Here is a 15,417-nt window from a genome sequence, read left to right as displayed (position 1 = left end):
GATGCGGGCGGCAGAGCGCGAGAGGCGGCTGCTAGGCTGCGGGGCGCGTTGACTTTCCCTCCACCCTGCCTCCTTGAACGCCTCTCCTCTGCCCCTGGACTCCGGGCTCCTCCCGCTGCCCGGCTTGCCAGAGTCCTCTCCTTATGGCATAGCCTCCCGCGTCTCCGGCGCAGCTTCTCCGCGGACGACCCTCTCGCTCCCGGGGCTGAGCCGGGTCACTGGATGTTGCTGAAACTCTCAAGATCATGCGCGGGTTTGGCTGCTGCTTCCCCGTCGGGTGCCACTGCCACCGCCGCTGCCTGTGTTGCTGCTGTCCGCGGGATGCTCAGTAGCCCGCTGCCCGGCCCCCGCGATAGTGTGTTCTTCGGAAGCCGTTTGCTGCTGCCGAGTTGCGCGAACTAGTCATGGTGCTGTGGGAGTCCCCGCGGCAGTGCAGCAGCTGGACACTTTGCGAGGGCTTTTGCTGGTTGCTGCTGCTGCCGCTGATGCTACTCATCATAGCCCGCCCGGTGAAGCTCGCGGCTTTCCCTACCTCCTTAAGTGACTGCCAAACGCCCACCGGCTGGAATTGCTCTGGTAAGTCCGGAACCCCAGCCCCCGACCCCTTAAACCCCTCAGAGGAAACGCGCGTTTCCGGCACAGACCAGTCTACCCTAGCGCGTCTCCCCAGCCTCTTCCTTTCTACTGCCCCAAACCCCTGAGACGACCGACCTCCACCCAAAGGAGCACAGAGAACTGTTGCAGGCCGCTAAGGAAGTGGGGGAGGGGTCTGGGGTGGGCAGAAAGTGCAGGTGTAGGAACCTTTGCATCCTTGCACTGAAACTGGAGCTGCGAAGATTTTGAGAAATGTTAAACGGGATGGTTTTGTGGATTCACTGAAAAAAGCACCAATCCTTGGAGAAACACTAAAACAGAACGTTTCCCATCACTAAAGAAAAAGTCTAGCTAGAACGAGCTGGAAATAACTTTATGAGAAAGAAAGAGCGAGAAAGCAATAAATCAAATGGTGACTGCAGGGGAAACACTGATTCCTGGCAAAAGTGCCATGAGGGTGCCCTGGTCTCTGGTCTCGCATTCAAGAACAGGTCACGCAGATTCTAAACGAGCTTGGGTTTCAAGAGATTCAATTGCTGGCTCTCTCATACTCCTTCTCTCCTTGGCTGCAAAAGACGTTGTTTTTGCAGCCCACGGATGCCTCTCTCTTGCCTCCGAAAGCTCTTCATGGTGGAGGGAAGTTGAGAAAAGAATCATTCGTAGGTCTCCCAGGCCGGGGTGGGCATGACCAAGGCTGGGCAGGCTCACGCGCAGGCGGGCGGAGGGCGGAACCGACCCGGGTGGGCGCTGACTCCGTTTCTGGGCAGGCTTCCTTGGAGTGGGTCAGGCGCTCTTCCTGCGCGCTCAGGTCCCGTCCGTGTCTGAACGCGAGAGCTTGGCAGGCTTTGCTCTGCTGAAGCTTCCTAGTTAAATAGGGCCCGAGGATGGGAGCTGCTGCACTTGAGGCTGGCTTCTCATTTCAGTATAACAGCCTGTAGTATACCAGGCAGATTGTGGTGTGATTTCATTGGCTTTTTAAACTCCATTAACATGCCTACGTATTGTCCCCGAGGTCTGATCTGTTCTTGTTTTAGCAAGTATGTATGTAATTTTTCATCTTCTGTAAATATAATTCTGCTGTAGTTAAATCGGTCTCTGAATAAAGTGGCTTTCAGGGATATATGTGAGCTGAAGTGTATGTTAACTTTGGAGAGGAGAGAATAACCAACTGTAATTTATAGGATGAAAGCATATGTAGTCCTGGGTTGTTACTGATGTAAATTTCACGAGGAAAATTATTATGCAGCATTGTAGTTTGTGCTTTTTAAAAACAGGTTGATATTTGCAACCCTATTAGATTTGGGTCAATAGATTGCCTTTGTTCTGTTTTTGGCAATTTCCAAATTTGGCATTTCTGTAAAACTCAACATGTTTTCTTTAACTCATTTGTGGTTCATGCGTGCATATATGTTATTTTGGAAGGACTAAGTTCCACTTTGCAGGTGCCTAATCACTTTTTAGGTGCTCTATCAAAGGAATATTAAACAACCTGCAAAATCAATTGTTTGGAATGTCGATAGCTTTGTGGTCCCATTCTTAACTAAGGTATTGTTTTAGGAAATAACTAACTTAAATGTCAAATTGAGCTTGGCAATCAAGAAATTCATTATTAGCCAGATATCTTAAAGAGATTTGCAGAAACTTAAGAGAATGAACTGGTTTCCCAGACAGATTGTTCAAGAACCTGGCACCCCCCCCACCCCTGTTAACTTAGAGGTGATCAATCTTCATTTGAGCCAGACAGACTATCACAGAAAACACTGTGCCTGTTTATCTTTATTATTGGGCCTTTGTTTCCTCTTTGTCTGGAGAAATTCCAAATAAGGGGTTGTTTCAGACGTTAAAGCAAAAGAATGATTAAAGATGGAAAAATGATAAAATGGCATTCAGAGACCATCACCAGCTGTTTTCTAAGACGTGGAGTTTGGGGTTCATAAACTATAGTCCACTTAATAAGAAAAAAATAAAGAAGCTGGGAAGCAAGTGTTAAACCCTCATTCACCACTGCCAGTATTAACCTAAGCTAAAATAAAATAGCACTATCAAAAAAGGATATTAAAAGGGAATTAACTAGAAAACAATTGTGAAAAAAAGAAATTAATATTGATTACTTAATGAGACTTTTGAGGTTATCAACAGAGAATGACCTTGCAGTACAACTGTGATTGGAATTAAAATCTGGGGACAATTCTTTTAAAGCTTCAAAGTAGTACTTTTTTGTTTAAGTCTATAGCATTTTTTAATGACTAGAGTGTTCTCTTTAAATTTGAGGTTATGATGACAGAGAAAATGATCTCTTCCTCTGTGACACCAACACCTGTAAATTTGATGGGGAATGTTTAAGAATTGGAGACACTGTGACTTGCGTCTGTCAGTTCAAGGTAAGAAGTCTGATATTTGCATCTTTTAATTCATTAACGAGACTACAAAGCAGGGATCTTCCTTAACAACCTGTTCCTTGGCAATTTGTATGTGTGCAAGCTAAGAGGGAAGCTGGCACCAAGCAAAAGTACTGACAAGAGAGCCAACTGATGTCAAGAAGACATAGCTTTTTGGAGAAATGTATATGCCATAGTTATAAATGCCACTGGAGGGAGAAAGCTTCGGGATGTTCTTTTGGTTTGTCAAAGGAAACGTATGTTTCTGTACTCCTTCTAGCATGCATTTTATAAGTCAGCTACTGTGGATAATAGTCAAAACAGGTGGCGGATCAGAAGTGTGGATTTGTACTTTTGTTCTTTTTGATTGGAGCTATCATCTGTTGATCATATTGCTCTCTGTTTTAATGGTCTGGGTTTTATTATCCTGGCAATCCGGCTAAGGTTTTAAATGAACTGCTTGTTAATGTGACTTCAAAACTACTGTACTAGTTTGGATATCATGGAATTTATTAAAATATGTCAACTTTCCATGGGTACCACATTCAATTACAACTAATCTCTCAGGAAGCCAAAAGAGGGCAAATAGCTACAAGTCATTCATAAACATGAGAAAGGTGTACTTTGCCTCGTGTTAAAAAATAAATAAAAATAAAAAGAGTCAGAGACTGCAATCGTATCCTCGAAACTCGTATCCTCAAAACTAGGTTATTAGTGTATATTAAAGATGGAACTCAATGTCATTATTGTAGCCATCATCTAACAAAAGCTTTCTGCCATGTAAATTATAAACCTTCTTCTCTCTCAAAATGTTTATGTGATCATTTAACCTTCAAATATCATAGATGCCATCCTAATGTCTATATTAACCTTTGAGTGTTATTGAATTACTGTTTTTGAAAACACATGAAATCTAACATAAGGGTCAACCGGGAAATATGTGCATAAACACAACTATATGTGTGGGGTCAGGGAAAACTTTTCCAAGATTGTAAGCAAAACTAAAAAAAATAAATGATATAGAGCAAGTAAAACCGTTAGACTTCAAATTCAGGCCTAAATATTTGTTATAGTATGTAATATTTAGAATTGTTGATGAAATTTAGGTATTTTAGATTGAATTCAACCTCCCAGTGAGAGATAAGGGAATTCACATTTAAATATAGTTCGAATGGTTTATAGATAAGCTAAAAGCTTCTTGGATGTTACTTTCTTCTTTCTAAGAAAGCAATAAAACAATTGATATTTGTAAAGTGCACCACCAGCTGGTGGGTAAGGGTTGCCGTGACCCTACTACAGTCTTTAGACCATACTGGAGTGTTAGAAACATATTCAAGCATATTTAATATGCATGTGACACCAACTTCTAAAGTTTCCAGCCACACTGAACAATGTAATTATGTTCTTTCAAGGAACTACATGAGAGAGATGGAGCATGAGAACTCTCCGAGTCATACTTCCCCCAAATGTTAACTAAAGGGAAAATGCAGTTGGATAAATCACTAATTAAAGGCCCATAGGATTTTGTGAATTTTTTCCCTTTCCATTTGCAATTCCCATAAATGTCTTATTTTCATAAACAAGGGTAAACATAAGAAGTGAACTCATAAACAGTATAAAATGAACCAAGAAGAATGTTGCTCAAATGGAAAGCCATAATTCTAACAGGATTTGGCCAAGAGAAAAAAGGGGAGTTCATAAAATTCTAAATGCATGCATGCTACTATAAGGAAATGTCTCATTTTCTCATTAAAGAAATTGTGTTCAGTTTTCAGGTTCCACAGAGTCTTGGTAAAACTTGTATCAACAAAGACATTTGTGTTTTTCGTGTATTGGTCAGCCAGTTACATTTGTCATTAATTTAAATAATTGTTGAATGCAATAGATTGGTGCGAGGGGTGGAAATGAATGAAAGTTCGAATAAGAACCTAAAATGTAAATTTTCTTTTCCTAATGCCTGTAGCATTTTAAACTTACTACTAGATTACTACTGCTATTAGTTTGTGCTTTGCAATAGCTGTCAGTCTATCAGGAGAAAAAACCATTTCCCTAGTGGAAAATTTAGACTCTAGAGTGGCTGAAATAAGTTGAAGATCAGGGAAAATGGACAAATTGCTCAAAGAATAATAGGATCTTTTAGATTAGGAGTGTCTTGATTCAGTCCTTTCTAATACTTCCCAATGAATTTGAGTTTTTTGGGTTTTTTTTTTTGTCCCAGTATCTGATGAAAGGGAGATGTCCTAAAACTCTATTTTCCAGTATCCTATTCTAAACTAGCTGAGGTCATTTACTCTCTGTTTCTCCTGCATTTTCAGATACAAGCACAAATTCTTCCCTTCAGAATAGGATGCAAACTATGCTCCTTCTGGCTGAGAGATAAATTTCAAAGAGAAATAGGTCTATGTGTTTAGAATCTGTAATGTTTCCCAATTTGGATTATTATTGGAGCACTAAAGTGAACATATATTTGTCTTCACCTCTGTTAGATGATTTAAAATAAACATATTCTACCCTCAAACATGTTATCTCATTTATTTCTCACAATTGAGTGGGATAATTATTTTCTTCTCCTTTTGAAGGTGAGCATAAATATAAATCACTTACCAATAAGTGGCTATCCCAAAGCAAGAACCTAGGTCCCTTGACATCAAATCTAATTTTTTTCCAGGACATTATACATGCCAATAAAAACATCAGTAACAAGGACAAAAGTACCCATTTGTTGTAGACAACTCTTAATATCAAAAGTAGTACAACTAATTCTTAGATGATGATGTGACTTCCAGAAATGGCCTACAACCTCCTGCATCCTGCCTTCCTATCTGTATGCCAAATGGTATGCTGGTCAATATGGTAAATCGATTGTGGGGATGAAAATTTTGAGACAGTGGATGGACAGGATAGATGGATGGATGGAGAATGGGTGGATGGTTGAAAGCAGGAAGGAAGGAACGAAAGAAGACTCACATGCAATTATTCATAGATAGCACTAGTTATACAATGATCAATTATCACCTTATAATTTAAAAATATGATGAAGCCTTATATTTTTTAGATATTATTTAATTCAAATGTTAAATATTTTCACTCAATAAGCCATGTTTTAGATCTGCAATTGTTTCAGTTACTAGGACTGCATAACAAATTGCCCAGAACTTGGTGGCTCAAAGCAAGGAACATTTATTTGCTCATGAATCTGCAGTTGGACAAGGCTTAGTGGAAACAGCTCAGCCCTGCTCCCCTCGGCATTAGGTGAGGGGAGGAGAGAACACAAAGGCTCAGTTCTGTACTCATCTCAGGGCTCTCACTCGTATGTCTGACTGTCAGCTGGGGACCTTGGTCCTTCTCCGTGTGGATCTCTCTGTATGGGCTACTCTGGGCGTCCGCATAGCACAATGGCTGAGTTTCAAGGGCAAGCATCCAGAGAGAGAGAAAGAGCCAGGTAGAAGCTGCATCCTTTAATGACCTAGCCTCGGAAGTCACACAGAGTCACTTTCACTGCTGTCACAGTCCTGCCCACTCTTGTAAAATCATAAAAATTTTTTCAAATAAAGAAATGTAGTCACAGAGAAGTAAAAGCTACCTATGGGATGATCAAAGGATTGGGACATATGCAGGTTACCTTTTCTTTCTTTTTTAAGAAGAGAAACATACCATATCTTAAGTCGTTATTCCTAAGCCTTTGACAACTGGGAATATAACAGAATTCACTTAGCATCTGTGGCGTGCCTTCTACATGCCAGACTCTATAGAAGGTGCCGACAATATATAAAATATAAGTTATGCATAGCTTCTACATGCTGAAATCCCAGCTAAAAGAAATCCTTATTATCCAAACAAGCAATAAATCATATGAAAAACTTCTCACATAAATTTTCTTTTCATTTTTATCAAAATGAATTTCGTATATTCTAGAGTGTCAAGTCATTGACTCCACTAGTGTGGCATGTAGCTGCTTCCTTAAGTAATGTGAACATTTTGAAACAAAATCATTCTACTGAAAAACATATATTTGGAAAATAAACTTAAAATTTTAAAACATCTTAAAAAAAATAGAATTCCTTTTCCCCTGAAAGGAAGTTTGCACAACACATACATTTATGGGCCTAACCATCTGGGCCTGAATCTTGTTTTTCTCTTACCAGCCAACTACGTGGCCTTTAGCAAGTCACTTAACATCTGAATCTGTCCCTTCATCTGAAACTGAGCAGTATGATGATTACCACTAAAAACTATTTCCAATCATTTAGCATATTTTAATGTAGTAGTTAGCATATTTTTATGCCGAGGGTTATCCTATTTTCCTTTATTTTTCTAATTTTAGACATGCATGTTTTAGTGTCTATGTTAGATGATGACTCTGCTAGTTAAAATACATATTATGAAAGGCAAATAATTTACATTTCTTTTTTATGAATGAATATTCCAAAATGTTTTAACAACATGACTCTGTTAATCCTCCCAAACGCCCCAGTTAACCACTTCAAATGGGGAAACTGAGCTATAAACTTGTTAAATATTTCCTTGTTGAGTGATGTACATGAGGTCGGTCCTTCACCAAGGCAGTGAGAGAAATGGGAGAACCTAGGGCAGACTTCCACTCCGGAGCCTTAATGACTTAGAGCATGCTTCCTCCTTGTGTTGTTCATATTAATGAGTGCAAGTCATGGTACTAAGGGCCAAAAGCATCGTGCTGATCATCTACAGTTAAGCTCTTTTCAGCTCCGTACAAATCTCTCTTTTGGCTTGTGCATGGAACTTGGCAGCTCTGTTTTTAGCACTGTTCACATTTGGCTTACTGCATCCCTCTGAAGTGGCATATGAGCACTTTATCAGTTTATTCGATATTTTAAGATGCATATCAGCATTGTGTACTAGCACTCGACAGAGATAATAAATACTTCCCACCCTTCACTCCCCATCCACTGATTGTGTCTGAGTAATCTGCAGAAGTAGAAGAGGAGGATAGAGAAATCCTGGGGATTGCAGAGAAGAAAATATGAGCCCAAATAATCTACACACAGAGTATTGTAACCAGGGTTGAAGATAGAAATTAAAAGGTAATCAGGGACAAGAATGCTAGGACCCGAGCATGAGAAGCTTACTCGTCCAGCCAGCCACACTAGTTATGCCTCTCTTCTCCCTATTGAAAGGGTCAGCAAGTCTACTGACTGTAAGCTATTACCAGCTGTTCACTTCTTTCTGGTCTGTCCTCTGTGTACTCAGGCACCATTGCATTGTCAGTGAGTCCTCCAATCCTCCCTACATTCCACTGTCCCTGGTCTTGAACACAGCGCATTCATCAAGCACCTATCCATCCATCTGCCTCCCTGGACATGTTTCTGCCACCAACCCCATTTATTTGGTGTCTTCTCAGTACTGCTCATTGGAAGATTCAACTCTTCACTAACATATTGCTATTGCCCTTTTTCTTCAGTAGTGATGAAGATGTTCAGTCTTGTGGTAGGTATATATATACATATTGGATAGCATGTGGAAGGCAGCCCTTACACACATATCCCCTGATCAGAAGTTACTGAGTCATTGAGTTAAAGATCCTCATTAGCAAAAAGTTCCAATCAAAACAGTTTTAAAATACAGTCACATACATGCACTGAGTGTGGGAGACATTAGTGTAATAGTGGAAAGAAATTAATGTATAGAGGGTTTCCAGAATATCTAGATTAGAAATTATAGAAATAAAGGTTTCTAAAATATGTCATATTTAAAATATTTGTCATTTTAATCATATTTAAATAATTTCTAAATAGATACGATTTAATATATAAATTACCATGAAAGCAATTATAGTGATCATAATATGAGTGTCATACAATTTGGATTTACTATTGGGAGGAAAATATATCACTATTAGTGAAAAATTATATTCAAGTTTTTCAATGGTAGATACAAAGTCAGACTCATATAAAATAAGACTTTCGTTTCAGAGAACATTGACTTATACCATTTATAAAATTTTAGGATGACTAAGCCATTATTACATAAAGGCAAAAAACGAGAGTTAAGTGGTAGATTGGGAAGGAGAAAGTACGGATCGTGTAAGGAAATAGAGTAAAAAAAATCTCAAGTTTTTGTCATCAGATTGTAACCTTATTGAGGATTTGCTCCTTTCTTTGCATAAATTCCCAAGTTTTAGGCTTATTATCGTACATAGTAAAACTTTCCTAGCCATCTCACTAGATCATTGATTTATTTTGTATGTGTTATTAATTTACAGCACATCAAAATCTCAAATATTTTAATAAGACATTGTAAACAGAAAAGCGTTTTCACATGGCGTGTGTACGTATGATTTACTTTTCTTAGTTTCTGGCATAGGTGAGTATTTATAAATAATTATCTTGATCATTGCATTTGTTATAATTAACAATGAAGTGCATCAGTAATAGTCATCATGAGATAATCACATCTCGAGCGTAATTAGCATGTATAGGACACAGCCAAGTATCTCTAATGCCTCAGAGGGTGATTATATTATGATGAGGATACCCTGTAGGTTGCCTAATTTTCATTGTAAAGTGTGTACTTTTTTGTAATGAGGTTGTTATAAAAATGAACTTTTCTCTTTATGAAATGTATATTAATAGTCATACTTTTGAATAGTCAATGATATTTACATATAGTTCAGTAGTTGTGGCATTTTTTCCTGTATCCCATAGTCTATTGTTTCTCTCTACACTGTATCTACATCAATATCCAGTGACCTAAAGATATCTGAAAAATTAAACTAGTAACCCAAATGTCTTATCCAATATTTAGAAATTTGTAAAGATTAAAATTCAACAGAGAGAAAGCATGCTAAGGAGTAATGAATTCTTTGGTGTTTCAGCTATATATTTCTGATCCAGACACAGATAGACATTACTTATCTTTTGAATAGCTTGATTATTGTAACATGTTTTGATTTTTTCCACCAAGCCAGATGGGCTATATATTAGAAAGGCAATATTAAATAATATTGATACAGTTGTTGCTATATCGTTTTAGTATTTCTTCTCCAATCACTTTGTTGGAATTGCCTGATCAATTTAGAAGCCTTTTTTTCCTCTACGTGAATCAAATGACTGATTGGCTGACTTGACATTGCTTTTGTATATCTTTGAATGATGCCCTTGCAAGGTCAAAGACTGAATGGATACAATGGAGATCCCTGTGAAAGAAGACAAGTGCTTTCTTTTGTAAATGATTATTTCTGTTCAAGATGTCAGAGGCATACAGACTCCAGTACTAACCAAAGGCTTACATCTGTGTGTTCCCCAGTGCAACAATGACTACGTGCCTGTGTGTGGCTCCAATGGGGAGAGCTACCAGAATGAGTGCTACCTGCGGCAGGCTGCGTGCAAACAGCAGAGTGAGATACTGGTGGTGTCCGAAGGATCATGTGCCACAGGTGTGTATGTGATCCTGAAGATTCCCTGAAACCTTCTGAATGGATTCTGAATTGAAAGCCATGCCTTACAGTTCCTGTTATGTTATCTTCAGATAAATAACTCAGATTATATATTGGCTAGACAAGCCTCTTATTCTTTTGTACAAAGTATGCATTATTCTTATTCTACGTGTTTTACATTTCAAATCATTTCTGGAAGAAAGAGAAAATCTACCATAAAGAAATTGGTAGATTTTAATACACATGTTATTTAATGAAGTGCAGACAGTTGAATAATATAATTAGAAATTTAGATTGACTGCCCAGGTGCCAAATATATAGAAACCTATCTACGCATGAATAAAGTTTGTTAGTTTGTTCATTTTGGACAATAGCATTGTCTGCTGGAAGGCTGCTTTGCAGATTCAGTTCAGAAGTTAGGATGTGACTAAGTTTAGCAGCTCTAGAAAATTCTCTTCTTACCATTTAGCAGATTATATTGAAGAATGTCTTGGTGATAGACGTTATTTCTAATGCCATCTGTCCTTTCAGACACAGTCAGCCTGGGATTCCACAAAGCTTTTTACTTATATTGTACCATGAATGCTCTGAGAAAGTGAGAAGAAAGAGTGACTTCATAATTTCCTTAGCTTTTCAGGTTTTCCTTTTGTGTACACTGGTTGTTAGAGCTGAACAGCGTTACGGTCAGAAAACAAAACAAAACAAACAAACAAGAGGAAAGAAACCCAACTTGATAAAGCAATGCTTTAAACTGAAGCTGAGTTTTCAGGTTAGGCTGGAGACCTTAAAATCACTCATGTTAAAGAAGCTTTAGTGTCCCATGGTAGTTCCCCTTAATGGCCAATAAGCATCTTTTTGGAAAGTCATAATTTCTGAGGAATTGGATGATATAAGCATCTTCAGTAAAAAAGTATTGATATAAAATATGAACTTTCTTCACAAAATGGAAATATAGAATAGTGCCAGTAACAGTCTATTTTATTGAAAAGTCCATCTTGGATAATAAGTATTTCTATTCCAGGATATTATGTTAAAAGTTATGTGTATGATGGCTGGGGCAGGGTGATAAATGAGCAAGGAGAAAGTCTCATATTCTTTAAAAGATTATCTTAAGCCTATTGATTGTTAGTAATTGATAATGTTCTAAGTTGTACTCATGACTACCAACATTTCTAAGAATTAGTGAAAGAGAATGGTATCATTCCTCATGGATAATAATGTAGGCTTTTTTGTTTGGGTTTTAATTCTTAAGTAGTCTCTTCTCCTACATGATTCTTTGCCTCACAATGTGAATGTCCTTTCTGGAAGGTGACTGGAAGGCAAGCTGGACTGGTGCTCCACTTTCTTCCTATTTGCTAAAGCAAACAGGTCATTGCTGTGGGATCTATGAGGGAGAAGTAAAGAGTGAAAGTAACAGCGACATGTGAAAGTCATGGGACTATCTTCCCCAGTAGGAAAGGTGGGGGACCACCATGCTGCACTCATAGTAAGGATGAGGGACATAGAAAAAAAGACAAGGAGCAAACTACTTATGAAAAATCAATCTGCCATACCTAATGAACAAAAATAGGATAATTGACACGTTAGGACAAATGAAATAGAAAAACATGGATCCTCTGACTTCCAGAAACTAGGAATGATGTAGTCAAATACCAGAGAATGCCAAGGAAAACATTTTCTTATTCAGCATCATATAGGATATCTGTCTGTCTCTGACAACAGCCAAATGAGGATCAGCAGGCAGTAGTCATAATAGCAATGAAGTTGTGCTTATGGCTAACAATGTTTGAAAGCAAAATCTCTCTTTCTTACTTGCCAACCTCCAAGTTCTTGTCAGAACATGCCATCACATTCTCCTGATTCATTCAAGTCTTTCTATTCTAGTCCCTAATGTGTTGGTTATACTATGAAAATAAATACTTAGCCAAGTAGAAAATTTAATCACAATTGAGTACCATCCCTAGCTCATTCACAGACTTAAATTTCTGCAGGATTCAATTAGTAATCCAGTCTTGATGAATGCATCTTCCATGACTTGTAAGTCTAAAAGGTTTTTGATTTGAATAATGATGGAGGGACAAAAGTAATTTTGATTAACCAGGTCTGACTGTAAATAAATTGAAGTTCTGACTTTTGATCTAAAAAAGATCCTCATTCTTTTCTTCGTAGATTTTCCATTTATTTTTTTAATGCTATTTGACACTGAGTGGAGGTGGCAAGTTGTGATCTCTAGGAATAAAGGCAGTGGAAGATATAACTTTCCATTTATTATGTTTCATTGAACTTACAAATAACTTTTTGTCCAGAAAATGATTTCCTATTGGGCAGTCTTCTCAATAGCCTCATTGTCAATTTCACTTTTTTTGTCTTATAAGAAATGCATTGACTAGGAGCGTAGATTCAGGGCCACCAGCATGACTTCTTCACTAATAAGGCTTTAGTAGGCTACTTAACTCTGGTTTGCCAAGATGATTCATCTTATAGCAGAGAAACCATTAAAGCTTCCCATCACTATTTCATAATGATGCCATGGACTTAAGTGACCATTTTTTTCAATCAATTTCTTTCCTAGCTACTTAATTTGGATCAATCAAACACAAATTGTCTTAAGGACATGCCTCTTGAATTTTTTAGAAATATGCATGGGAAATATAAGCCATAATATGACTACCATTTTTCCTGATTTTCTCCAGCCGTGTGTGTATTTATTTTAAGCCAGTCCCGGTGGTCTAGTGGTTAAGATGTGGGACTCTCACCACCATGGTCCAGGTTCATTTCCCGGGCAGGGTCACGGACCCATACCACCTGTTAGTTTTGTCATACTGTGGTGGCCATGTGTTGCTGTGATGCTGAAAGCTATGCCACCAGTATTTCAAATACAAGCAGGCTCGCCCATGGTGGAGAGGTTTCAGCAGAGCTTCCAGACTCAGAAAGTCTAGAAAGAAGAACCTGGCACCCACTTCCAAAAACATTGGCCATGAAAACCCTATGAATAGCGGTGGAGCATTGTCTGATATAGTGCCGGAAGGTGAGAGGATGGTGCAAAAAAATCAGGCAGGGTTCCGGGCTGCTGTCCACAGGGTCACTAGGAATCGAATCAACTGGATGGCACTAACAGCAATGTATTTATTAGAAAACCAATAGATGAATAGGCAAGATGTTTACTCAAAATTTTAGTTATTATGTTCCAGACACAGTGATAAGCATTTAAAACATGCTATTGTGCAGTAAGCCTCAAAATAGCCCAATGAGATAGACATTACTATACCCATTGAATAGAGGACAAATAAGCTTAAGAAGGTTAAATAACATTCTTTATGTCATCCAATGAATAATGTTTGCAGCTTAGAATCCATAAGCTTTTATGCATTTCCTCTTAAGTGCATACAAGTATAGAAAGCTGAACAAGACATGATTTAAAGAAATTTATAGTCTTAGTGGGAAACGGAAAGAAACTGTACGTGTTCAACCAAAACAGGTAGAATGTATTAGTGCTATAATAGTACAATCTGTTATTAGCCTCTGACGATTATAAGTAATACTGAATTAAGCTTTAAAATTAATTCAAATAAAGTCAGTTAAAATTTTAGCTGTGAAAGTATGCAAAAAGGAAAAGTGACAAACATTGACCATTTAAGCACTGTCCCATCCAAAAGTGATGGTGCCATGACATGATTATGAGTTCAGTTGACAGGACTATTCTCCTACTACAGAGATGAATGTATCAGCCTTTCTTGATCGTTATCATTAAACAGTCAAATCACATTAAAATCCTTATTTGATTCTGCATTTAGTAAGAAGGGTTGCTATTATAAATTGCTTTACCAGTTAGCTTGCCTTTAAGGAAAGGATATGCTGGTCCAAAGACATACTCCTTAGTCACATTAGCAGTGAATTAATGACTTGATATTCTGATTTAAGACAAGGTTAGATTCTGTGATTTTAGTTAATGCAAGTCTTCACCAAGGCTGACAATTCAAACTGTTCTCCTTCATGGCAGTGCTAATGCCTAACATGATGATAAGGAGGACTATTGGGGAGGCACGCATTCTTCAGTATGTGTCAGCCTTCTGTGGATTTTCATACGTGGTGCTTCTTTATATGCTGGGTCTCTCAATTAAGTGTCATGGAGGCAAACAAGTAGAGGTAATGTTTTATATCAATTGCACTAAGACAGCAAACACAAATTCGTGGAAGTGGCGTTTGATACGTCTTGAACCCTGGTTGAGATTTCAATGTAAAATGAGGGTATATCAGACAGAGAATACCAGTATTAGTCTTATTTCCTGGTATTAACATTAAAAATACATAAGCAAATGTGTTTAGAATGCAAAGAAGTGGGGAGGCATAAGGAAGATGATGTCCACACTTAACAGGTGGAAGCAGATGGAAATTCAACGGTCTTGACTCCAACTAGAAAACTGGGTGTTTCTGGGAACTGAGTTCTCAGAAATAGACAACTTTAACCAGTTGTAATTATGTGTGAGGGAGGAGAGAAAATAAGTGGAGAAAGAGAAAGGCAGAAGGCAGTTATTGGTTTTTTCTGCCAGCATCACCTAGTATATCTCCAATTTAATCACAAAGGCAAAAATTAAGCTTACTTTTCAGCTGGTTTCAAAAACAAAGGGTGCTTTTGGTTGCAGATAGACTCATCCATAATTGTGTTATTTGGAAAACATAATAGGAATTATATAAAAAGGTATTCATTTTAAACTGTTTTTTCTTTGTGCAAATGTGATTTACAAGAATATAAGCGTTAATTATGAGTTTATTTAACACGTCTTAAACTGTTTTATTTCTAAATCTCATTGATTTGTTATAAGCATCTCATTTTCAATTTTTTTTGTTAATGACGCCAAATTCATCCTGAATAAAATAAAAATATGAGAGATTTTACATAGTGAAATTTAGAAATTATTCCAAAGCTAGATAGTACTTTTTTCACAAAGTTTAAGAATGAAAATAACGGAATTTATTTTATGTTATGTTATAGAAATTACATTAACTTGATATGATTAAATATTAGTAACTTTT

General features: G+C 37.8%; 1 protein-coding gene across 1 annotated transcript in view; it reads left to right on the top strand.

Moving 5' to 3' along the window:
* Positions 1 to 380: 380 nt before the first annotated feature.
* Positions 381 to 15,417, top strand: part of TMEFF2 (transmembrane protein with EGF like and two follistatin like domains 2) — a 225,501-nt gene continuing 210,464 nt past the window's right edge. Inside the window, exons 1-3 of the mRNA XM_046659426.1 lie at positions 381 to 576; positions 2,866 to 2,975; positions 10,254 to 10,383. Of these exons, the coding sequence (XP_046515382.1) occupies positions 405 to 576; positions 2,866 to 2,975; positions 10,254 to 10,383 (412 nt within the window). The 5' untranslated portion in view covers positions 381 to 404. The remainder of the gene's footprint in view (positions 577 to 2,865; positions 2,976 to 10,253; positions 10,384 to 15,417) is intronic.

The sequence above is a fragment of the Equus quagga genome, chromosome 4 (genome assembly GCF_021613505.1).
Source record: "Equus quagga isolate Etosha38 chromosome 4, UCLA_HA_Equagga_1.0, whole genome shotgun sequence".
NCBI lineage: Eukaryota > Metazoa > Chordata > Mammalia > Perissodactyla > Equidae > Equus > Equus quagga.
This window is presented reverse-complemented; position numbering and strand designations above follow the sequence as displayed.